The 25972-nt window shown below is 44.2% G+C and overlaps 1 protein-coding gene across 1 annotated transcript in view; it reads right to left on the bottom strand.

The window, feature by feature from the left end:
• Nucleotides 1-10029: 10029 nt before the first annotated feature.
• LOC140070297 (vomeronasal type-2 receptor 26-like) overlaps nucleotides 10030-25972 on the bottom strand; it is a 50044-nt gene continuing 34101 nt past the window's right edge. Inside the window, exons 4-6 of the mRNA XM_072116648.1 lie at nucleotides 23366-24040; nucleotides 19121-19244; nucleotides 10030-10949 (exon numbers count right to left, since the gene is read on the bottom strand). Of these exons, the coding sequence (XP_071972749.1) occupies nucleotides 10030-10949; nucleotides 19121-19244; nucleotides 23366-24040 (1719 nt within the window). The remainder of the gene's footprint in view (nucleotides 10950-19120; nucleotides 19245-23365; nucleotides 24041-25972) is intronic.

A 25972-nucleotide genomic window follows, 5' to 3' on the forward strand; every position in this document is an offset into this window, starting at 1 on the left:
TTTTTCAACAGGCCAAGCAGCGGGATGGTGAGGCTGATGATGGCGGCATCGCCACTGACCATCTGTGTTGACTCCTCAAAGTTACTCAGCACCTGACAGATATCAGACATCCACGTCCACTCCTCATTGTAGACTTGAGGAAGCTGACTGACCTGACTACCAGTTCTGGTGGAAGTTGACATCTGGCAGTCTACAATCGCTCTGCGCTGCTGGTAAACTCTGGATAACATGGTTAATGTTGAATTCCACCTCTTGGGCACGTTGCACAACAGTCGGTGAGCGGGCAGTTGGAGGCGGCGCTGTGCTGCCCTGAGAGTGGCAGCATCTGTGCTGGACTTTCTGAAATGCGCACAGATGCGGCGCACCTTCGTGAGCAAATCAGACAGATTGGGGTATGTCTTGAGGAACCGCTGAACTATCAGATTTAACACATGGGCCAGGCATGGCACATATGTCAGTCTGCCGAGTTGCAGAGCCGCCACCAGGTTACGGCCGTTGTCACACACAACCATGCCTGGCTTCAGGTTCAGTGGTGCCAGCCACAGATCAGTCTGCGCCGTGATGCCCTGTAATAGCTCTTGGGCGGTGTGCCTTTTATCGCCTAGGCTCAGCAGTTTGAGCACCGCCTGCGGTCGCTTAGCTACGGCACTGCTGCTGTGCCTAGAGCTACCGACTGATGGCGCCTTGCCCACGGATGGTAATTCGGAGGAGTAGGTGGAGGAGGGGAGGGAGGAGGAGGAGGCATAGTAGGCCTGAGAGACCTGGACCGAGGTAGGCTCTGCAATCCTCGGCGTCGGCATTATATGACCAGCCGCAGGGTCAGACTCGGTCCCAGCCTCCACCAAGTTAACCCAATAGCACTCGTCCACGTGTCCGTGGTCAGGTGGACCTTGTCAGAAACAGCATTGGTCAGGGCACGGATGATGTTGTCTGACACGTGCTGGAGCAGGGCTGGGACGGCACATCGGGAAAAGTAGTGGCGGCCGGGGACCGAATACCGAGGGGCGGCCGCCGCCATGAGGTTGCGAAAGGCCTCGGTCTCTACCAGCCTATAGGGCAGCATCTCCAGGCTATGTAATCTGGAGATGTGGACGTTGAGGGCTTGGGCGTGTGGGTGGGTTGCACTATACTTCCTTTTGCGCTCCAGCTTCTGGGGTATGGAGAGCTGAACGCTGGTGGATGCTGTGGAGGATCGTGGAGGCGAAGATGGGGTTTTCGCACGGGAGGTGTTTGGGCCGGGGTCCTGGGCAGGGGGCTGACTAGCAGATGACACAGGGGAAGGAGCAGTGGTGTGCCCGGCCGGAGGTGAACGGGCTTGGTGCCATTGAGTGGGGTGTTTAGCATTCATATGCCTGCGCATACTGGTGGTAGTTAAGCTAGTAGTGCTTATCCTGGTTTGGCACAGGTTGCACACCACAGTCCGTCGGTCATCCGGTGTTTCTTTAAAGAGACTTCTGAAAATCTAGCCCTCGCCACGGGAGCTTCACTACGTGAAACATTTGGCGCTGATGCACCAGCTCTGGCCCTGCCTCTCCGTCTGGCCCCACCACTGACTCTTCCAACCTGTTCTGGTATAGGACTTGCCGCCATTTCAGAAGCCCTGTGTTCACCCGGCCTATCAACCCAGCTTGGGTCTGTCACCTCATCATCCTCCGATCCCTCAGTCTGCTCCCCCCTCGGACTTCCTGCCCTGACAACAACTTCCGCACTGACAACCGTGTCTGCTCATCGTCCGACACCTCTTTACAAACTTCTTCCACTACGTCAACAATGTCATCATCACCCACAGACTGCGACCGGTGGAAAACCTGGGCATCGGAAAAGAGCTCAGCAGCAACCGGACAAGTGGTTTGTGACTCTGGGAAGGGTCCAGAAAACAGTTCTTCAGAGTATGCCGGTTCAAATGCCAAATTTTCCTGGGAGGGGGCAGACTGGGAGGAAGGAGGCTGAGGTGGAGGAGCTGGAGGAGTGCCGATTTCGTTGACATGGGTGGACTGCGTGGAAGACTGACTGGTGGACAAATGGCTAGAAGCATTGTCCGCAATCCACGACATCACCTGTTTGCACTGTTCTGGCCTCAACAGTGCTCTACCACGAGTCCCAGTAAATTGAGACATGATGAACCTAGGGAGTGTAGCTCTGCGGCGTTCCCCTGCTCCCTCATCAGCAGGTGGTGTCTCACCCCGCCCAGGACCACGGCCTCTGACCCCTGCAGTAGTTGGACGCCCAAGCCCACGCCCTCGTCCTCTACCCCTAGCCCTCGGGTTCAACATTTTCAAAATTAAAGTTTGAACTGTAAATTTTTTTTTTTTTGTGTGTTTTTTTTGTTTTTAAAACAAAATGATGCTATCCTATTGCTATGGCTATTTTCTAGCCTACACTGAAAGCACACTGCTATGCCTGATGACGTTGAGTTATAAAAAAAAATAAACATAAAAAAAAATAAATCAGCAGACTCTGCCTAATTCAAATCAAACCCCTAATAAATTGTCCCACTTCGGTGTTTGAGATGGATATGTGTGTCACTAAGAGCTAAACACAACGGTCGCAAGTCTCCCTGCAAATTCCTCACAATATGGTAATAGCTGCACTACTAGTGGCAGCAAGGCCAGCCACAAGCAAATCAAGCAAAAATAAAATATATAACGCTATTATAGGCCTAAGTAAGCCGTTGGGGTTCTCCTATGGCTATTTTCTAGCCTACAGTGAAAGCACACTGCTTTGCAAGATGACTTTGAGCTATAAAAAGAAATAAAGGTAAAAAAAAATAAATCAGCAGACTCTGCCTAATTCTAATCAAACCCCTAATAAATTGACCCACTTCGGTGTTTGAGGTGGATATGTGTGTCACTAAGAGCTAAACACAACGGTCGCAAGTCTCCCTGCAAATTCCTCACAATATGGTACTAGCTGCACTACTAATGCCAGCAAGCCCAGCCACAAGCAAATAAAAAAAAGTAAAATAAAATATAACGCTATTGTAGCCCTAACAAGGGCTGTTGGGTTCTTGTAGACTCACTCCTGCCTAACAGTAAGCTAATATAACACCCTAACGATATCCCTGAGCCGCAGCAGCTCTCTCACTAACGGCATCCAGACAGAGAATGATCCGAGAGCGCGGGCAGGGGCTAGTCTATTCCAGGGTCACCTGATCAGGCCAGCCAACCACTGCTATCGACGTGTAAGGGTACCACGTCATGCTGGGTGGAGTGCAGAGTCTCCTGGCTTGTGATTGGCTCTGTTTCTGGCCGCCAAAAAGCAAAACGGCGGGAGATGCCACTTTCTCGAGCTGGCGAAATACTCGTCCGAGCAACGAGAAGTTTCGAGTACGCTAATGCTCGAACGAGCATCAAGCTCGGATGAGTGTGTTCGCTCATCTCTACTCACCCACTATCACTGCAGGGTTATTTTTGTGGAACAGAGACTTTCCTACAAAGAAGTTAATTTCGCTTGACACAGCAGAAATATCTATGGACACAATCGAGAGAATATTGCCTAAAATAGATTATTCGATTTGGTTAAACTCAGGGATCACCAACATCAAGGATATCACTTCTGACAAAATCCTCAACACCTTTCAAAACATTAGAGAAAAATATCTCCTCCCCAAAAGTGATTTTTATAAATATCTAAGAATAAGAGAAATCCTACAGACCTTCCAGTCTTATCCTGCATGTCAGAGGCCCTTATATAATGCCTTCCTCCATAATAAAGAAGCTACAAAAAAGGATACAAAGAAATACTTCTTCTAGACAATGAAGGCAAATTACCATTTCAGACAAAATGGGGGTCATTTACTTACCCGGTCCAGTTGCGATCCAGCGACGGGTTCTCTGACGCTGATTCAGTTCTTCCGGCGATTCACTAAGGTCGTGCGCCCGATGTCCACCAGGTGTCGCTGCTGCGCCGGGGTCCTCTGAAGTTCGCCGGAGTTCACCAGTCTATCCTTGGTGCAGGTAAGTGCGTGTCATGCGACACATTTTTTTAAAAAAATTCTGCGGGTTTTCCGAATCCATCGCGTTTTCCAACAGCCACTCCCCCCTGATTTCCGCCGCATGCAACCCAGCGCCAAAATCTGATCACGTGCGCCAAAATCCCAGCGGAATTCGGCGCAAATCGGAAATCGTCAGGATACCCAGATTTACTTACGTGGAGGATTTGGGTCTTCCGGCAATTCAATTAGATAGTGCGCCCGATGTCCACCAGGTGTTGCTGCTGTGCTGAAGTCCGTCAAAGTTCACTGGAGTTCACCATCCGGTGCTGGGTGCAGGTAAGTGCGTGTCTAGCGACACATCTTTTTAAAGAAATACGGCGGTTTTTCCGAATCCTTCGGGTTTTCCGACGGACCCCCCCCCCCATTTTCCGTCGCGTGCATGCCGTCGCCGATGCGCCACAATCCAATCGCGTGCGCCAAAAACCCGGGGCAATTCAGCACAAATTGATAATTTTCTGGAAACCCGATTAAAAATAGCGATTCGGGCCCTTAGTAAATGACCCCCAATGGGAACAAGAATTGAACAAAGTATATGACTCCTCCTCATGGGATGATGCTTTTTCACTTTCTGCTAGCACATCCAAGTGTGTTACTCACCAAGAAACAGCGAGGAAACTCATGTATAGGAGGAGCTTAACACCGTATAGATTGGCAAAAATGTATCCAAATCCCTCAAATTTATGTTGGAGATGTAGAAAAGAAACAGGCTCCTTATTGCATGTCTTCTGGCATTGTAAAAAAGTCCAAGGATTGTGGAACTCAATCCATTTAAAATGAAGAACCATCATTCCATATCCAATTCTCCGGGATCCGGGTATTGCCTTGCTGTCTCTAGGTATGGAAAATATTCCATTCAACCATGCAACAATTATCTCTCACTGTTTAAATACAACCAGAAACTTAATAGCTAAAAGTGTGAAATCAGTTTCTCTCCCTTCTATACAAGAAATGCTTTGTATAGTTAATAATAATTATAAAATGGAAGTTCTCATGGCAAAGACTAGTGGTCCGCAAACTTCGTGTGAAAAACAGTGGGCAGCATGGACGGAATTCCTATCTGTCCACCCATTATGATTATAAATCTAATAGTAGCATGCCTAAACTCATTAAATCAATCAGAGGAACTTATATGGGCATTGTTCTATGTTCTCTGTTATGCTATAGGGCAGTGATGGCTAACCTATGACACGCGTGTCAGTGCTGACACGCGTAGCCATTTTCACTGACACACGGCTGCCTGAGAGTTAAGTTTCATCCTACATGACCAGGTGCAGTAGCCGGGAGGCTGAGAGATTGCACTGAGCTTCCAGCACTCCCCCCTCCTCCTCCTCCCGCAAGCCGGCCCCTCCCCATGTGTGAGCTGTGCCTAGTGTCTCCAGTCAGCACAGGTATCAGCATGGGGCACAGCAGGAGAGGTGACCTGGCCATACACCCAGGAGGCTCCTCTGCAGCTCCTGATAGTTGTGGTGGGGGGAAGATGGCAGCACAGTCAGAGGTCACATCGCTGCTGCCTTGTGTGATGTCCCAGCAGCTTCCACCTCTACACTGACCATCTCCACAGCAGGGGCAAGGGAGGACAACAACTCTCATCATATAGTAAGTAAGATCAGTGCACTGTATAATAGAAGATAGTCATCAGGGCTTGTGTGTCAGTTTTGTGATGTACAAGCCCTGAAATAATCGCAACACCTTGCAAATCGCCAGACATTGCGATTATTTTGCTCCTCACACCTTCTCCATGCCAAGAGGGCATAAGGGAGATGCAGACAGCGGCGTCTGCGCCCTCGCTATAACCTGTGAACTTTCATGACAGAAAGTTCACAGGTTACTAAGCATTTCCACACCTGTCTGATTGTAACCGATCTATTACAATGTGCGCTTTGCACATAGTAATAGATGATTGGGAAAATCCCCATATACTGCCAGACTGTAGTATGGCAGTACATGGTAGGATCAATCAGAAAACCTACGGTTAAAGTACCCTAGAAGTTAAATAGTATACATATTTGTTATTTAAACTATAAATATCACAAAATTATGTTTTTTTGTCAAGGTGACACACCACCTGAGTTATGCTCGGTTTTTTGGCAAATTTTGACACACCAAGCTCAAAAGGTTGCCCATCACTGCTATAGGGTATCTATTTTCTTTTTTACATCTATTGCTTGAAATACAATTACACTTTGGAAACTTTTATACTATAAGCCGTCATTTGTATCTATTGTAATACATGTATTGTTGTATTTGTTACATGCTATGTTATAACAAAACAATAAAAAGAAAGTTACAAAAAAAAAAAATACATTGAAGGATGCATTATGTAGATTACAACTTACAGATACTTGGAGACTACTCCATCCTGAGCAGAGAGAGTAGACATACTGTTCCAACACGCACCAAATGGACAGTCGACTGGACTATACATTCATATCACAACATCACATATCGCTGGTGGGAAATATCCTACTGTCTGATCACGCCCCTCTGCTGTACACTATAGATATACCAGGGATCACTAGGGGAGACTGGAGGTGGTCCTTCAATCACACTATATTTGAGGACCCACAGCATTTTGAACAAATCAAATGTTAGAGACTTACTTTAAAAGGCATAAGACAGAGAACATGGCCCCAGCCCTACTTTGGGAGGCTCATAAAACGGCACTGAGGGGGGGGGGGGGTCATCTCAATAGGATCTTATGTTATAAAGAAAAGAATCAGATTATCAAATGAAATGCTCACTAAAAGCTCGACTCGAAAGGGCACATAAAAACACCAAAGCACAAGAGGTATTATCAGAACTGACAGAATCGCGACAAGAAGTTTAAAAACGTACTCAACGATAAAACGGCTAAACTTATGTTAGCAGCTAAAAGCAGATTCTATGCTCACGGAGACAGAGGGGGCAGGTTAATGTCATACTGGGTCACAAAGCAGAAGGAGAGGACACATGTATCAGAGATTAAGCTGGCCTGGTGCTAAGACACAAGACACCAGACAGATAGCAAGTGCCTTTAGGACTTTGTATGAGGGTCTATACAACCTTTCCTCATCCCTAGACAAAATTTTCAGGGCAGCTAAATATTCCGACCCTATCAATTGAGGACCAAAACTCCTGAAAGGGCCATTTACCACTAAAGAAGGTGCTAAGATCTATTCCAGTGGGCAAAGCACCAGATCCTGACGGGATTCCCAAAATATACTATAAAAAAATTGCAGACCCTGCTCCTCCCCCACTTTGCGTCCATTTGCAATAAGTTGATGTAGGAAGAGAATCTGCCGCAGCAGACAATGGAAGAGCACATCTCTGTAAAACTCAAGAAGGGAAGTATCCCGCAATGTGCAGTAGTTGCAGCTAGAGATGAGCGAATAGATTCTAATAAAGTGGAATTATATACAAATTTCACTAAAAATTTGATTCGTCACGAAGTCGAAGTTTTCTGCTGTTTTGCGGGAACAAAAATCCCCCCCCCCTCTTTTTTCAGCTAAATGGGCGCGAACACAACGTGTTACATGGGCAGAAAACTCTAGGAACACCCCCAATGACATCTGCAGACCTGTAAGCCAATCAGCGACTAGAAGGCTTATGTGATGTCACACAGCCCTATAAAATCCAGCCATTTTAAATCTCGGCACTTCACACTTCATGTGCTGCCTGTGCTGCTACTGTACTGTGCAGTAGCGATTCCTGCTGCAATCCCTGGATGTTCTTTATGGGGGATCTGTGTACCCCAAATAGCAGTTCTATTTAGTGACAAAATCGAATAGGAAGAAATCTGTTTGACATTCATGCCTCTGCAGTAGTGAGATGTCAGTTATGGGGTGTCTTTATAATGCAAATTGCCATACCTCCCCCAAACGTTGAGAAATTGAATCTGGGTTCTAACTGCCTGCCTCAGCCACTATCCTGATGCCACACGCCTGATGCCACACATCTGCTTCTAGTTGCTCAATCTGCCTCCTACCATCTTTAACAGGGACTGGAATTGTCCGCAACCTCCACAATATATCATTGTGCCACTCTGTGGGCTCCTGCTGCTGCTACTGACACCACCTCCACACTATATGATTGTGCCATTCTGTGGGCTCCTGCTGCTGCTGCTACTGACTCCACCTCCACAATATATCATTGTGCCATTCTGTGGGCTCCTGCTGCTGCTGCTACTGACACCACCTCCACAATATATCATTGTGCCATTCTGTGGGCTTCTGCTGCTGCTACTGACACCACCTCCACAATATATCATTGTGCCACTCTGTGGGCTCCTGCTGCGGCTGCTGCCACTGCCACCTCCATGCTCTGTCATTGTGCCACTCTGTGGCCTACCATGTTTCTGCCACCTCCCTAATTTGTCATTGTGCCATTCTGCGGCCTACTCATGCTGCTGCCAACTGACCTCTGTCTCCCTGGAACACCTAAATCTAGAAAAGTCAGAGATACTTAATAGAACCATACCCTTTCCCAAATAGAGACCCTTAAGTATAAGTCTCCACTACAATGGCCAAAAGACTCAATTAAATATTTGGGAATGAAGCTTCCAATGAACCCCACTGATATTCCAAACTATACTTCTAACCTCTTGTGGCCTCCATTGAGGCTATGCAAATCCCCTTCCTCTCGGGTTTGGAAGGAAAAACCTGCAAACCTCGTATATCATGCCAATAATTACCTACCTCTTACAGGTTGCCCCGATCAAGCTCACGACGGCCTACTTCACTACACTACAAAGGCTATTCACTAGGTTCCTTTGGGACAGTGGTAGGCCCTGTATAAATTATCAATTTTTTTCACAGAAGAAAACCGAAGGAGGCATCAACATGCCAAATGTGCTCCAGTATTATAGGGCAGTCCAGCTTAATAGATGCGCCAAATTAGTTTCCCCTAAGTGCAAGAATCTATATCTTGACATAGTAAGATTGCAACTCATGGTCAACAACCAGCTACTCCTATGGGGCATTGATAACTAAAAGCTAGAGAAGACAAACAAGGTATATTAGTACAAGGCCCTGTTAAAGTAAGGCAGAAAACACTGAACACAAGGCCCCTGCTTAGTAGCCCCTCACCCCTCACTCCAGCCAGTCTCATCCTATTCCTAACAGACAGTAGACTAAATCCTGTAGCCTCGCACTGGGGCAGGCTGCATGGGCTTTCCTTGAGAGACATTGTAGATGTAGAGCAGTCCACAAGTGAAGTAGCTGCACACATAAGAAAGGAATGCAAAATTTTGGACTTTCTTCAGAAACACTCTATAATGAGGATAGTAACAGCTTTGTGTGACATCTACCAACCTTATCAGCCAATAACACAAATGGAGGCTTACATATCAGGCAGCCTGCCCACTAAAGGGAGAGTGTCCTTGATTTACTGCACAGTTACCTCAGGGGTGAGGTGTTCACGGAGCCAGAAACGAGACGGATTCTAGGCACTTCAATAGGGTTCTCTAGGTGTATTAGTATTGAGGAGAATTTGTTCTAATTATTATCTAGATGGTAAAAGACGCCAAATTTCTTGCAAACGGTCAATCCTGAGATTTCACCGACTTGTTGGAGATGCAGGAGGAAGGGAGGCACTTATTTACACATTTGGTGGGAGTGCCCATTCATAAAGCCCTTCTTGGATAAAGAATAACAGGAAATAGAGGATATCTGTAGCATATGTATTCCTAGGGTCTCATCCATCTCTGGCGCCCGACTGATATTCCAGCCAAAGAGACATGACCTACCGACACTACTTTTGATAGCAGCTAGATTACTGATCCCTACACTCTGGAAACAAGAGAGTTTTGGAAGAACAAAGTGAAATTACCGAATAAAAAAATTTATATCCTGGTCAAGGGAGATTCTTGGCAATATGGGACAGATTAGTTGATTATCATAAGGAAAGAGATAAAGCAAGAGGAGCTAAGTGAGGTTGAAAGAGCAGAATGAAGTAAGGCTCAGCCTTATGAAAAAGAATAAGTGTATTATGTAAAAGAGGAGAGGAACCCGAGTAATGGGAAACCCTAATTTGCTCTCATCCCCCCCCCCCCCCCCGGATTACTGATGTAAGATAGCTTGTTTATGTTCTAGTATATATTTTCTTGTATTTAGCTCAGGCTTCAACAGAATTATATAACATTTAGGGAGGAATATACATCCCAGCAGCCCAGCGTTAGAGGTCAGGATGGCAAATATCTCCACGGCCACCATGTATTTCCCTCTGGTGCTGAGATAAGCCGGGATCATGGCGATCCAGACACTGCAGAACACCAGCATGCTGAAGGTGATGTACTTGGCCTCATTAAAACTGTCCGGTAATGTCCTGGCTAAGAAAGCTGTAATAAAAATAACCGCAGCCAGAACCCCCATATAACCCAGGACAGAGTAGAACCAAAGATCTGACCCTTCATTACACTGAACTACGACCTTCTCCTTATAAGAGTGTGTGTCCAGCTCCTGGAAGGGAGGAGAGAGGGTCACCCAACTCATACAGAGGACAACCTGGACCGAGGAGCAGATCAGGAGCACACAATTAGGGAGTCTCACTCCAGTCCATGTTCTCCACACACTTCCAGGCCTGGTGGCTTTGAAGGCAATGTAAACCATGATGGTCTTGGCCAACAATGAGGAGATGGACACTGAGAGGAATATTCCAGTAGAGATCTGACGTAACATGCAGGTTATATCCACAGGACGACCGAGGAACAAGAAGACACAGAGGAAGCTCAGCATGATGGAGACCAGGAGAACAAAGCTCAGGTTCTTGTTATTGGCTCTCACTATGGGGGTGTTATGATTTAAAACAAAAATTAAAAGTAACAAAACTGTCATAATACAGAAGAAAAGTGATGAACAAGAAAGAGTGATGGAAATGATATCCTCAGCATAAGATAAATATTCTAAGTCTTTCAATACGCAGGATGTTCTGTTCTCATTGGGCCACGAATCTTCTGGACATTTCATGCAATCTTTACTATCTGTAAAAGAGAAAATTAAAATTAAGGATTATCCCGATATTTTTTATATGTAAAATGCACTGCAGATGATTAACCATTTAAAGTTACAGGGGAAAACAGAACAGTTTAGCTTTAATAAAGACAGAATTTTCAATCAGATTAGAAAGTCAAAAGTTCATCGAAATATATATTGTAAATAACAGTAATATTGAAGAATAGAACTCACCCCCTAAGAAACAAGCCCTCATACGTCCCTATTTAAATGTATAGATCTCTGATGCATTGATGCAAAAACAATTACATTAATTAAATGTTAACCCTGTTAGGACCGGGTTTTTTTCCTTTTCTGTGCTTTGTATTTTACCTTTACAAAGCTTTATGAGGGCTTGTTTTCTGGCTAAGAAATTGTACTTCCTAGTGACCGCCTTACATATTCCATATCAGTTATTGAGAACCAGAAAAACATTCCAAATGCGATTAAATTGTAGAATTTAATGTAGAATATAGTATTTGTGAAATTTTCTTTGGGAAATAGTTTTTATGCCTTTCTTGAACTCCAAATGACCCACATGGTTTATTCTTATAGTTTTTTTCATTTTGCCCTATTCGGACACCAATAACTTTTTTACTCCTTTTACTTAACTTTACCTTTTACTGTCTGATCTTTCCTACCATATAATTTAATACTACATTATTGCAGTATGTGGAAAATGTGCTATGGATCAGGAATGACGGGTCATGGAGCCTCATACAGAGTCCAAGCTACCATGGGAATGGATCATTGGGGACTAGAGATGAGCGAACACTAAAATGCTCGGGTACTCGTTATTCGAGACGAACTTTTCCCGATGCTCGAGTGCTCGTCTCGAATAACGAACCCCATTGAAGTCAATGGGAGACTCGAGCATTTTTCAAGGGGACCAAGGCTCTGCACAGGGAAGCTTGGCCAAACACCTGGGAACCTCAGAAAAGGATGGAAACACCACGGAAATGGACAGGAAACAGCAGGGGCAGCATGCATGGATGCCTCTGAGGCTGCTTAAACGCACCATTATGCCAAAATTATGGGCAACAGCATGGCCATGACAGAGTGACAGAATGAAGCTAGATAGTATCTAAAACATGCAATAATTGACCCTGACACTATAGGGGACGGCATGCAGAGGCAGCGGCAGCAGGCTAGAGAGTGTCATGGCGACATACCCTAAATGGACTCAGGCTTCAAACCAATGGGTGGCAGAGAGGAACCAAAGGAGGTGAGCAAGAAGTGCTCAAATAATATCGGTACATGATAAAAGTTTGCCAGTATATTTTGTGGATTACACAGCAGGGTGGCGACAAAGTTAACATGGAAGCCATGAAAACAACCCAAAATTCTGCCTGACACAGCTCGTTTGATAAGGGGACCATGTATGGAGGCAGTGAACTAGTAGTAGATTAAAGGTGCTGCAGTTAAAACTATGTTAGTTGGATCTTGGCATGGAGCTGGCGCTCCGCTGCCAGACGAGCTTTCGCCAATCCAAGCCCCTGTCTCTAGGCTACTCCCCAAACAGCACTTTTGTATAAGATCAAGTGTAGTAGCGTTCTTATAAGTTTAGGATATGCCGGGTGAGGGGAATGTAAACAGATGCGCAAGAAGCGCATGATGCGCATGGAGCTGGCGCTCCGCTGCCAGGCGAGCTTTCGCAAATCCAAGCCCCTGTCTCTAGGCTACTCCCCAAACAGCACTTTTGTATAAGATCAAGTGTAGTAGCGTTCTTATAAGTTTAGGATATGGCGGGTGAGGGGAATGTAAACAGATGCGCAAGAAGCGCTGAAATAATATCCCTAAATGGTAAAAGTTTGCAAGTATATTTTGTGGATTACACAGCAGGGTGGCGACAAAGTTAACAACTTTGATGTGGAATGCCCTGTAATAGCTCTTGGGCGGTGTGCCTTTTGTCGCCTAGGCTCAGCAGTTTGAGCACCGCCTGCTGTCGCTTAGCGACGGCACTGCTGCTGTGCCTAGAGCTACCGACTGATGGCGCCGTGCCCACGGATGGTAGTTCGGAGGAGGAGGTGGAGGAGGGGTGGGAGGAGGAGGAGGCATAGTAGGCCTGAAACACCTGGACCGAGGTAGGCCCCGCAATCCTCGGCGTCGGCAGTATATGAGCAGCCCCAGGGTCAGTCTCGGTCCCAGCCTCCACCAAGTTAACCCAATGTGCCGTCAGCGACATATAGTGGCCCTGCCCGGCAGCACTCGTCCACGTGTCCGTGGTCAGGTGGACCTTGTCAGAAACGGCGTTGGTCAGGGCACGGATGATGTTGTCTGACACGTGCTGGTGCAGGGCTGGGACGGCACATCGGGAAAAGTAGTGGCGGCTGGGGACCGAATACCGAGGGGCGGCCGCCGCCATGAGGTTGCGAAAGGCCTCGGTCTCTACTAGCCTATAGGGCAGCATCTCCAGGCTAAGCAATCTGGAGATGTGCACATTAAGGGCTTGGGCGTGCGGGTGGGTTGCACTATATTTGCGTTTCCGCTCCAGCGTCTGGGGTATGGAGAGCTGAACGCTGGTGGATGCTGTGGAGGATCGTGGAGGCGACGATGGGGTTTTTGTGGCAGGGTCCTGGGCAGGGGGCTGACTAGCAGCTGACACAGGGGAAGGAGCAGTGGTGTGCACGGCCGGAGGTGAACGGGCTTGTTGCCACTGAGTGGGGTGCTTAGCATTCATATGCCTGCGCATACTGGTGGTAGTTAAGCTAGTAGTGGTGGAACCCCTGCTGAGCCTGGTTTGGCAAATGTTGCACACCACAGTCCGTCGGTCATCCGGTGTTTCCTTAAAGAACCTCCACACTTCTGAAGATCTAGCCCTCGCCGCAAGAGCCCTCACCACGGGAGCTTCACTAGTTGACAGTGGCGCTGATGCACCAGCTCTGGCCCTGCCTCTCCGTCTGGCCCCACCACTGCCTCTTCCAACCTGTTCAGGTCGAGGACTCTCCTCCGTCTCAGAAGCACTGTGTTCACCCGGCCTCTCAACCCAGCTTGGGTCTGTCACCTCATCATCCTCCGATCCCTCAGTCTGCTCCCCCCTCGGACTTCCTGCCCTGACAACAACTTCCCCACTGTCTGACAACCGTGTCTCCTCATCGTCGGACACCTCTTTACACACTTCCACTACGTCAAGAAGGTCATCATCACCCACAGACTGTGACTGGTGGAAAACCTGGGCATCGGAAAATTGCTCAGCAGCAACCGGACAAGTGGTTTGTGACTGTGGGAAGGGTCCAGAAAACAGTTCCTCAGAGTATGCCGGTTCAAATGGCAAATTTTCCTGGGAGGGGGCAGACTGGGGGGGAGGAGGCTGAGGTGCAGGAGCTGGAGGAGTGGGGATTTCGGTGACATGGGTGGACTGCGTGGAAGACTGACTGGTGGTGGACAAATTGCTCGAAGCATTGTCAGCAATCCACGACATCACCTGTTCGCACTGTTCTGGCCTCAACAGTGCTCTACCACGAGTCCCAGTAACTTCAGACATGAACCTAGGGAGTGTAGCTCTGCGGCGTTCCCCTGCTCCCTCATCAGCAGGTGGTGTCTCACCCCGCCCAGGACCACGGCCTCTGACCCCTGCAGTAGTTGGACGCCCACGTCCCCGCCCTCGTCCTCTACCCCTAGCCCTGGGGTTAAACATTTTTAAAATGAGAGTTATAACTTTTTTTTTTTTTTTACTTTTTTTTTTTTTTTTTTTGTGTTTTTTTGTGTTTTTTTTTTTTTTTTGTGTTTTTTGTTTTTTTTTGAGTTTTTAGAACCAAACAATCCTATCCTATTGCTATGGCTATTTTCTAGCCAAGTATCAAAGGAAGCACACTACTATGCCAGATGAGATGACACTGAGTTATTGCCTAATAGAAATCCAACCCCTACTGAATTTTGCCACTTCAGCCTTTGCTATGGATATGTGCGCCACTAAGCGCAGAACACAGCGGTCGCAAGTCTCACTACAAATTGCTCAGAATTGGCAAGTACATGCACTGCAGAAACTACAGCCACCAGCAGATCAACCAGAAATCAAATATATAGAACGCTACTGTAGGCTTCAAGAAGCTATTTGTATTCTCCTATGGCTATTTTCTAGCCAAGTATCAAAGGAAGCACACTACTATGCCAGATGAGATGACACTGAGTTATTGCCTAATAGAAATCCAACCCCTACTGAATTTTGCCACTTCAGCCTTTGCTATGGATATGTGCGCCACTAAGCGCAGAACACAGCGGTCGCAAGTCTCACTACAAATTGCTCAGAATTGGCAAGTACATGCACTGCAGAAACTACAGCCACCAGCAGATCAACCAGAAATCAAATATATAGAACGCTACTGTAGGCTTCAAGAAGCTATTTGTATTCTCCTATGGCTATTTTCTAGCCAAGTATCAAAGGAAGCACACTACTATGCCAGATGAGATGACACTGAGTTAGTGCCTAATAGAAATCCAACCCCTACTGAATTTTCCCACTTCAGCCTTTGCTATGGATATGTGCGCCACTAAGCGCAGAACACAGCGGTCGCAAGTCTCACTACAAATTGCTCAGAATTGGCAAGTACATGCACTGCAGAAACTACAGCCACCAGCAGATCAACCAGAAATCAAATATATAGAACGCTACTGTAGGCTTCAAGAAGCTATTTGTATTCTCCTATGGCTATTTTCTAGCCAAGTATCAAAGGAAGCACACTACTATGCCAGATGAGATGACACTGAGTTAGTGCCTAATAGAAATCCAACCCCTACTGAATTTTCCCACTTCAGCCTTTGCTATGGATATGTGCGCCACTAAGCGCAGAACACAGCGGTCGCAAGTCTCACTACAAATTGCTCAGAATTGGCAAGTACATGCACTGCAGAAACTAAAGCCACCAGCAGATCAACCAGAAATCAAATATATAGAACGCTACTGTAGGCTTCAAGAAGCTGTTTGTATTCTCCTATGGCTATTTTCTAGCCAAGTATCAAAGGAAGCACACTACTATGCCAGATGAGATGACACTGAGTTATTGCCTAATAGAAATCCAACCCCTACTGAATTTTCCCACTTCGGTCTTTGCTATGGATATGTGTGCCACTAAGAGCTAAACACAACGGTAGCAAGTCCCCCTGCTAATTCCTCACAAAATGGTAAAAGATGCAAATTAAAATAAAAAAAGTAGAACGTTATTGTAGCCCTAAGAAGGGCTGTTGGGTTCTTTGAGAATCACTCCTGCCTAACAGTAAGCTAATAGAACACCCTAACGCTTTCCCTGACCAGCAGCAGCTCTCTCCCTAGCGGCATCCAGAGACAGAATGATCCGAGCAGCGCGGCCAGCGGCTAGTCTATCCCAGGGTCACCTGATCTGGCCAGCCAACCACTGCTATCGACGTGTAAGGGTACCACGTCATGCTGGGTGGAGTGCAGAGTCTCCTGGCTTGTGATTGGCTCTGTTTCTGGCCGCCAAAAAGCAAAACGGCGGGAGCTGCCATTTTCTCGAGCGGGCGAAGTATTCGTCCGAGTAACGAGCAGTTTCGAGTACCCTAATGCTCGACCGAGCATCAAGCTCGGACGAGCATGTTCGCTCATCTCTATTGGGGACCATTGGAAAGCGACAAGCACATCCAAGATGGTGGCATTCAGGCAGGTAAATGGTTAGTCCCCCTTCGTTTGCACTTGTTAGCATCATGTATGAATATGGCTCAGCCTCTGAGACCTCTTCATATATCCTTAGTGGCATTATGTACATGTCTATGACAATTCTTTTAGTGGTTAAAGGGGTATTCTCGTCTGGGCATTCACATTCAGTTGGATAAATCTGTCATATATAAACATTTTTTTCAATTGGATGTTATTAAAAAAAATGTTCCTGTGTGAAGATTATTTCTCATAAATGTAGTCATTTTGTCCCTTAGAAACGAGATAGCTTCCACGGTTACGGCCACCTCTGCTGGAGGGATGGCACAAATAAACAAAAAGTTTTTGTATATGAAATGTCCAGGAGTTACTGCAGGTCATACAGTCGTCCTGTAGTGATGATCGCTGAAGCCAGGTGATCAGGCAGGACTCAATAGCGCATGCCTGGCCACTGCTGCCAGAGTGTGAGGTGGTCGTATCCGAGGAAGCTATCTGGTTTCTAAGGGACAGCATGGCTACATTTATGAGAAATTATCTTCACACAGGAACATTTTTTTTAATAATATCCAATTGAAGAAATGTTTATATATGGAAGATTAGTGAAACTGAATGTGAATGCCCAGACGAGAATACCCCTTTAAGTAATAAAACTGTCAGTCATGGTTTTTCTATGGATACTGGAAAGGGCAAAACTTAATAAGAAAATAGAAAAACAAATTCAGACATTCTACCAAAATCGAGATATTTCATTATAGTAACAGGTGGACTCGCAGTGATACAATAAATTCAATGTAGGTTGTATCTGAGCAATGAATATAAATAAATAAAAGAGGCTTTCCCCATTAATTTCCCCTATGATCATTCACTGTCTTTTGAAGGTAGTACTGAGTCTACGAGAGCGGTTCAATAAATACCCGTGTTAGAAATGAAGACACCATTTTTAAATTTTTTTTTTAATTTTTCAATATAGTCCCCTTTTAGAAAGATTCACTTCTCCCAACATTCCTGCCATTTTTAAAACCCCCCTAAAAAATTCTCCAAAAAAACTCTCCAAAATACGCCTCTGTCTCGGCCATGACTACCTCGTTTGAGCTAAATTTTTCTCCTGCAAGCCATTTCTTCATGTTAGTGAACAAGTAAAAGTCGCAGGGAGATAGATCAGGTGAATACTGGGGGGTGCGGCAGCAAATCATAACACAATTCATGCAGATTGGTGGCGACAACTCCGGATGAATGTGCTGGTGCGTTATCGTGGTGAAACAGCACCTTCTTTTTTGCCATTGGCATGTCCCCTTCAATTTTTTGTCGAAGCCGTCCAATAACTCACTGTAGTATTGTCCAGTGATCGTTCTTCCTTTTTCTAAAAAAATCCATGAGGATGACGCCATTCTCATCCCAAAAAATCATCGCCATGACCTTTCCGGCCGATGGGACCGTCTTCGCCTTCTATAGAGCAGATTCACCAGTAGAAATCCATTGTTTTGCTTGTTGCTTAGTTTCGGGTGTGACATGATGAACCCAGGTTTCATCAACGACTTAATGCAAAAACTCCTTCGGATCTCTCTGAAATTTTTCCAAACACGAAGCTTAGAAGTTATCAGCCGCATTCACTTGTTGTCCACTGTGAGCAATCACGGCACTCATCGGGCCGACAGTTAATTCATCGCCAACTTATCATGTAAAAGTTTAATTGCGGTTGAGGTTGATGAACCTACGGCCTCTGCTACTTTGCACACTTTCGTTTGGCGATCAGCGAGTATTATGTTGTGGACTTTTTGAACAATTTCCTCAGGAACCGTGTCTGCCAGGCTTCCTGGTCTCTCCTCATCAAAAATGGAAGTTCGTCCACGTTTAAATTCGTTGAACTAATATCTAACTGTGCTCATAGATGGCAAAGTGTCCCTCATAAACAGTGTCCAACTTTGCTTTTATCTCCTCACATTTTTTCCCATCCAAAAACAAAAAGTGAATTATCGAACGATGCTGCTCTATATCCATCTCGGCGAAAATCACCAAACACGTCTTACGCAAATGCCTGCCAATTCCAAACCAATCAATCAGTCAGAAATATTTTTGCCATCGTTTGATAGATGGCAGCACACGATGATGACACCAACTTCTCTCAGGAACGCCCTCTGTCGTTAAACACGAAGACTTATTGAACCGCCCTCGTATAGTGATGTCTTATGGCGTTGCTACAGCTTCTGCTGCTCCTGCATGGATTGTAAAAGCAGGGCGAGTCTCTGGCTGTCAGACATAAAACAAGTCCATAAAAAGTCACCTTAATGGTAAAATAAAAACATTTACATTTTTTAGACTACATAAAGCTAAAAAACTATCGCTAATAATATGTGAAATACTGATTTTGACCTTTCCACAACACAGTAATTGAACAGCAGAGGTTGAGTCTTTACTCAGTGCTATCATACAGTTGTGTCTCTCAGGTTCTCTTCTAATTCCCATCACGAGTGTGTTATAGAGCGATGCCCTCGGATATACTAGTGTTACATGTGACCTGTCATGTGTAGACAATAGATGGTCCATCAGATCTACCTGACGTATTAGATATTTCCCCTTCTGCACATGGGGCACATTGGTAACAGCACAGGCGTATGTCAGAACCTGTCACTTTCCTCTCTCCAGGTAAACATCTTGGTGAGCATCGAGAGATGAGGATCTGCAGAAAGCAGACAACATTCATGTACAAGTTCTCCATCATGATTACGGCTGCCCTAATATAAGAGACCAAGATCCCTGTATTTTCTCTTTCCACATTCCCCCTGCCATAAAATATTCCAGTAATAAACTTCCTGAGAAAGTAAGAATAGAAATCCTCCCACAACTCACTTTTACATTATTTTTCCAAATGATATTTTCTGTTTTAAGCCAAAATTTCAAGCCGCCCATTGAGCTTAATTTGGATCCTCCCACTGGATTCCAGTTCAACCCATCCTCTAAAATAACATTATTAATGATGTAGGTGACTTCTGTTTGTCCTTTGTAAAGGAAACCATTTTGTTGTGTCCCGGATCCATTCAGATGCATCATTGATTGTAGATAACGGTGGACCTTCCATAAAAAAAATTAAATTAATAAAATTTATTAGTAAAATATGGAGGAAGTCATAAAATTATCCTCTTAATAACTTTATGCCATTTTGCGTCTTCCGCCCTTTTTTTCTAATCTGACTTATGAATATAACGTTGGAAGACTTTACCATATCCAGGTGATTCTGACATTGTTTACTCCTGGGGGAATTCATTATGATTGGAAGGTTTGCTTCTTAATATTGGGAGGAAACTCCACCAGCTTGGACCAGGTCTGAACCGGCTGAGTTTTGGCCATAGTCTATGCCTCCCTCTGGATGCAGGTTGGAAACACCAGGAAAGAGGAAGAGAGGAGGAGATTTATGTGACTTTTCTTTTACAACATAATAAATCTCCCCCATTGTGCTTCATGTTAGTTGAAAAATTTGAGTGATACGTCTTGTAACTACAAAACCAAATTTGCTAAGATTTCTAAAAACAAAATCAGTTTTCAAAATTAGGGTTTCTGCTTTTCAGAATTATTTGCCCAAATTTTTAAAATAGTCAACGTAGGACCAGTCTCTGACTTATCGGCTTAAAGTATTGTGTTTTATTTGTGTATTTTATAATTATGTTAATAATGGAATCAATGTTCATATTTAAATTATGCTGTTATGTAAATCTTTTCCACTGAAAATTTAATAAAGATTTATCCAACTACAAACTACGTGTTTTAGAGCGAGTTTCATCGCTGTTACTTGAAAGTAATTGATTTTGTAGTATTTGCATTTGTATTACCTTACAGTAAAAGTCCTAGAACTTTTTGTATCAATTTTACCTAACAGTACTATTCATAGCAGTATCTACATCAGTGTTATCTTACAGTTTCAGTCTTTTTTATATTGGCTTCAGTGTAACGGTAGTATCTGTATTAGTCCTAGAACTATTTGCATCAGTGTTACCTTACATTTCCAATTTTTTTTTCCATTTTTGTATTTTTGCTTACATCCGTGTTACCACACTGTACTAATCTTTGTAATGTTTGCATCATTGTGACCTTGCACTACTGGTCTTAAAACTATTCTCAACAGTGTTAATTTGCAGTACTAGTCTTGGAACTATTGGTATCAGTGTAACCTTACACTGCTAGTTATAGTAGTATTTGCATTAGTGTTACCTTATAGTGTCAGTCTTAGAACTATTTGCATTAGTGTTTCTTTACAGTACAAATCTCAGTAGTATTGGCATCAGTTTTAGTCTTATAAACATTTGTGTCATTGTAACCATACACTACATGTCATAATTTAATCTGCATCAGACTTACCTTAAAGTATGAGTCTTAATGGTATTTGCATCAGTGTTACCTTACACTTCCAGTCTTAGATCTTTTTTATTCAGTGTTATCTTATCTTAGAACAATTTGCTTCAGTGTTACTTTGCATCAATGTTACGTTACAGTACTAGTCCTAGTAGCATTTGCATCACTGTTACAATACACTACCAGTATAAAAACTATTTGCATCAATGTTACTTTAAAGTAAAAATCTTTGAACTATTTATATCAATGTTTCCTATCACTTCCTGATCAGTGTTTTATATAACAGTTTAAAAACTATTTTTGGAAGGTTGATCATTAGCAGGCTGCTAGATGTCTGCCGGCTACAGCCGCAACACGTCATTTGTGAGCTCGGAGGCTGGCTCCGCCCCTTTATGTCACATGACTGGTTTCCCTCGCAACCCAGGGAAGCTAATCTCAGATACGCAATAAAGCAGGCCTTGCCATCGTAAGCCTGCAGGAAGCAGTAAAAGCCACTGACACCGGTATAACGTGTTTAATTACAGCAATCTATAAAACCTTGGTCCTTATATGGTATACACCACCCATTACTAAGAGGTATAGATAATATGAGACATAATGAAATGAAGGGCACCACATACAAAGTTCACATAGTTCTCTCCTCTCCTCTCTTTTTGCTTTAAGTGCTTGTATTCCTTCTCCATGTGGTATACAGGTATACAAGCTCTCGACATCAATCAGTTCCAATTTATATCCCTCTTGCCATCCCTGGTCCTTTAATTCCCATAAAAAAATCATTTCTATCCTTAAGGGTACGATGGTATAACTTTCAATGATGGCCTGACAAGCCAATCCATGTATTTTGACAGGGACTCAATCATAGAGCCCGGGGGTGTTTCTATATTTTTATGTACCTTATGTACAAAATATCATTTTAGATTTTTGGCAAACGAGGGTAACAATTTTTCTGCTCTTTTTTGACATAATGGGGCAAATTTACTAAGGGTCCTGCGACCGCATTTCCATTGGGTTTTGCTAATTTTTCCATTTTGCACTGAATTGCCCTGGGTTTTTGGCGCAAGTTATCAGATTGTGGCGCACCGGCGCCGGCTTGCATGCAACACAAATTGGGGGGGGGCGTGGACGTCGGGCAACCCTACTTATTCGGAAAAACCACAGAATTTAATTTTCAAAATTGTGTCGCAAGACATTGGACGCACGATCTTAGTGAATCTCGGCAGCTCCGAATCCTCATCTGCGATTCCAGATCGGCAGCGTCAGCGGGATGGGTAAGTAAATGTGCCACAATGTTTTTAAAAACGACCTGAGCTGTTCTACACATTTTGGTGTAGGGTCCCCCATCTTCCTCATCTGCCAGGAATAAAATTAATTCCTTCTCTACCTCTAGGAGAAAAATAAATCTTAATAAAAAATATAAAAATCCTGGAAAGTACAGACCTGTGAGTTTAACTTCTATTTTTGGAAAAATATTTGAGAGGTTATTAGAAATACTGTCTCTGCACATAACCTTATAACCTGGCATCAGCATTGGGTTTATGAGGAATCGGTCGCGTCAGACTCATCTTATTGGCCTATATGAGGAGGTAAGTTCTAGACTGGACTTTGGGGAGGCTGTGGATATTCTGTATCTGGATTTTTACAAGGCATTTGATACAGTTTCACATAAAAGGTTGGTACAAAAAATGAGACGGCTGGGACTAGTGAAAGATTTTTGTATTTGGGTAAGAGAAAGGTTTAGAGGATTATCATAAATAGTACAATCTTAGATTGGGTTAAAGTTATTAGGTCTTCTTCTTTTTAATATTTTAATTAATAATATTGAAGAGGGTTTTCAAATTATAGGTTCAATATTTATAGATGATACTAAGCTCAGTAAAGTAATAAATACAGGGGAGGATTGTATACCATTACAGAGGGAATTGTGGAAACTGGGGACCTGGGACAAATGGTCAATGACATTTAATGTGGATAAATGAAAGAATCGAAGAAATGCTAATTATAATTATGTTTTAAATGGTAAATTTCAAAGTAATACTGATGAAGAAAAAAACTTGGGGGTATTTTGGGTATTGTTGGATAGATATTTTACTTTCATTTCTGAGGTACCCACTGGCTTCAATGGGGTTTGTGTTTGGGTTCAAGTCTGGATCCTGAACAAAATTTTTTCCCAATGTTCGGGACCATCTTGACAAATCCAAATTTCAACCAACTCACTCATCAATACAAATCAGTGTAACTCAAGAGATTACCAATCATCTATCCAGGAGAGATAAGAGCATTGAGGTTATTGGTAGAATATTTCTATAGATTCACCTTGTGTGGAGGATGATGCATCTGATGGTCTGTTCGGTGGCCATGAGAGATGGACATATCATGTAAGGCAGTAGCCAGGGACTGGACAGCCTGATACATACTTAAAGTGTTCCCATACAACATGCACTTAAAAAATGGTACCCACGGTTCTGATCCTTTACATTTCTTAAAATGTGTTTGATGTACTTTTTTATACTTTTCATCTTTAGACTTTGATGCCGTTGAGCATTGAAAGAATTCAATAGAAATATCTCGAAGTAGAAGGTCCTCAGGATTCTTCAAGACAGGGGATTTCATTAAGTAACTTTCCAAGTCTAAAACTTTTCCTGGGTCCAGGTCAAAAGATAAACTGAGATTAACTACTGGTATATTATAATAGGTGTTAAAGAAAGAAAATGGAGAGAAGTTTGGACTTAATATAAAGGTTCTGTCCTCTATCACATCTCTGAGTCTATTAAGAAAAATTTGTATATGATTAGAATGAGTTCCACATAATATAATGATCTTGGCAGAAGACTTCCTTATCTCCTCCCTGTATATTTCTTGTTTCTCCTTTTCTAAATATTTGAATGGATGTCCACATTGTAAGACAAAGGCCACACAGATGCCACGACTGGCGAGAAGATCTGTCAGTAATCGTGTCTCTCTATCCCCAGCGTCATCGTCCGAGGCGATAATTCCAACCCAGTTCCATCCAAGGTTCTCAATAAAATGACATACGACAGAATAAGTTGTGTTGTCATCGGGAACGGTACGGAACAAAGACGGGAACAGATTCCTATCCCTCAGCAATGTGTCTGTAGCTCCATAACTGATCTGTATTGTTAGAAAAGGACATTTATTATCAGTGAAATGGAAATAGATCATCATCAGTGTATATGGGGGGAGGGGCGATCATTCTGCATTCTTTAAATGTAAATGTTATATGATAGGATCTTTCGCACTTCAGCAGGTTTAGCTTGATGATTGATGACAATTCTGTTTATTGACCCAAAACTCTCTGGGGCAGATTTACTTACCCGGTCCGGTCGCGATCCCTGAGGTGCGTTCTCCAACGAGGATGAAGTCCGGCATGATTATTCAAGATTGTTTTTATTTTCCTGCATGTGTCGCTTCCCCGCTGAGGTCCGCCGGAGTTCACCTTCTTCTTCCTGGTGCATGTGAGTGCATGCGACACAATTTGAATTGTAAAACCCGCGCGTAGTCGGTGGTTGTCCATCGGCCACGCACCCCGATTTGTGTCGCATGCAAGTCGGCGCGATTGTGCCAAAATCCGATCGTGTGCGCCAAAAAACCCACTTAAATGCGGCGCAAATCGGAAATACTTGGGAAACCCGACGAAAATGCGCTGTGCGGACCCTTAGTAAATGAGCCGCTTTGAGTCCTTGTCTCTGACTGCGTTTGGGACATGTTTAGCTGCAGCTACCGAGCTAATCCCTTACAGAATTTATTACTTGAATATGTCCGTCCACAGATGTCTTTACCAAAAAAAAGTAGCGTGCTAGTGTGGACTAAGGGAAATATTTGTAATGTGACCTGATGAAATAGACATTCGCTGGTTGAAGTCTTTGCTCCCTTTACTCAAAATGAATCCCCTGTATCTGGCACAGTCTTTTCTCTAATCCCACTATTCCCGTGTAATCGGTGGCTTTTAGCCGTCTACTGTCAAACATCCGGTGCCAGGCTGTGCTCCGGCTCAGGACCTTATATACATGTGTGCATGTGTATTGAGAGCAGGAATAGATGTAAGAGGATTTCATGGGAGAAGGCACTTCTTAATATAAAATTTGATGGGTGGTTTTCAGACACTACTATTTTGTCAGCCAAGAGTTGTCATCCTGTACATACACTTAAACCAATCCCTTATAGTGAATTTCTTAGGGCCAAACCTATATGTACGAGGACTAGAGATGAGCGAACATGCTCGTCCGAGCTTGATGCTCGGTCGAGCATTAGCGTACTCGAAACTGCTCGTTGCTCGGACGAATACTTCGCCCGCTCGAGAAAATGGCAGCTCCCGCCGTTTTGCTTTTTGGCGGCCAGAAACAGAGCCAATCACAAGCCAGGAGACTCTGCACTCCACCCAGCATGACGTGGTACCCTTACACGTCGATAGCAGTGGTTGGCTGGCCAGATCAGGTGACCCTGGGATAGACTAGCCGCTGCCCGCGCTGCTCGGATCATTCTGTGTCTGGATGCCGCTAGGGAGAGAGCTGCTGCTGGTCAGGGAAAGCGTTAGGCTGTTCTATTAGAATAGTGTTAGGCAGGAGTGATTCTCCAAGAACCCAACAGCCCTTCTTAGGGCTACAATAAAGTTCTACTTTTTTTTTTTTTATTTGCATCTAGTACCATTTTGTGAGGAATTAGCAGGGGGACTTGCTACCGTTGTGTTTAGCTCTTAGTGGCACACATATCCACCTCAAACACCAAAGTGGGAAAATTTAGTAGGGGTTGGATTTCAATTAGGCACAGTCTGCCATTTGTCCTTTTTTATTTTACGTTTATTTTGTTTAATAACTCAGCGTCATCTCATCTGGCATAGTAGTGTGCTTTCATACTTGGCTAGAAAATAGCCATAGGAGAATCCAAACGGCTTACTTACGCCTACGGTAGCGTTCTATATATTTGATTTCTGGTTGATCTGCTGGTGGCTGTACTTGCTGCAGTGCATATACTAGCCAATTGTGAGCAATTTGTAGTGAGACTTGCGACCGCTGTGTTTTGCGCTTAGTGACGCACATATCCATT

The sequence above is a fragment of the Engystomops pustulosus genome, chromosome 7, assembly GCF_040894005.1.
Source record: "Engystomops pustulosus chromosome 7, aEngPut4.maternal, whole genome shotgun sequence".
Taxonomy (NCBI): Eukaryota; Metazoa; Chordata; class Amphibia; order Anura; family Leptodactylidae; genus Engystomops; species Engystomops pustulosus.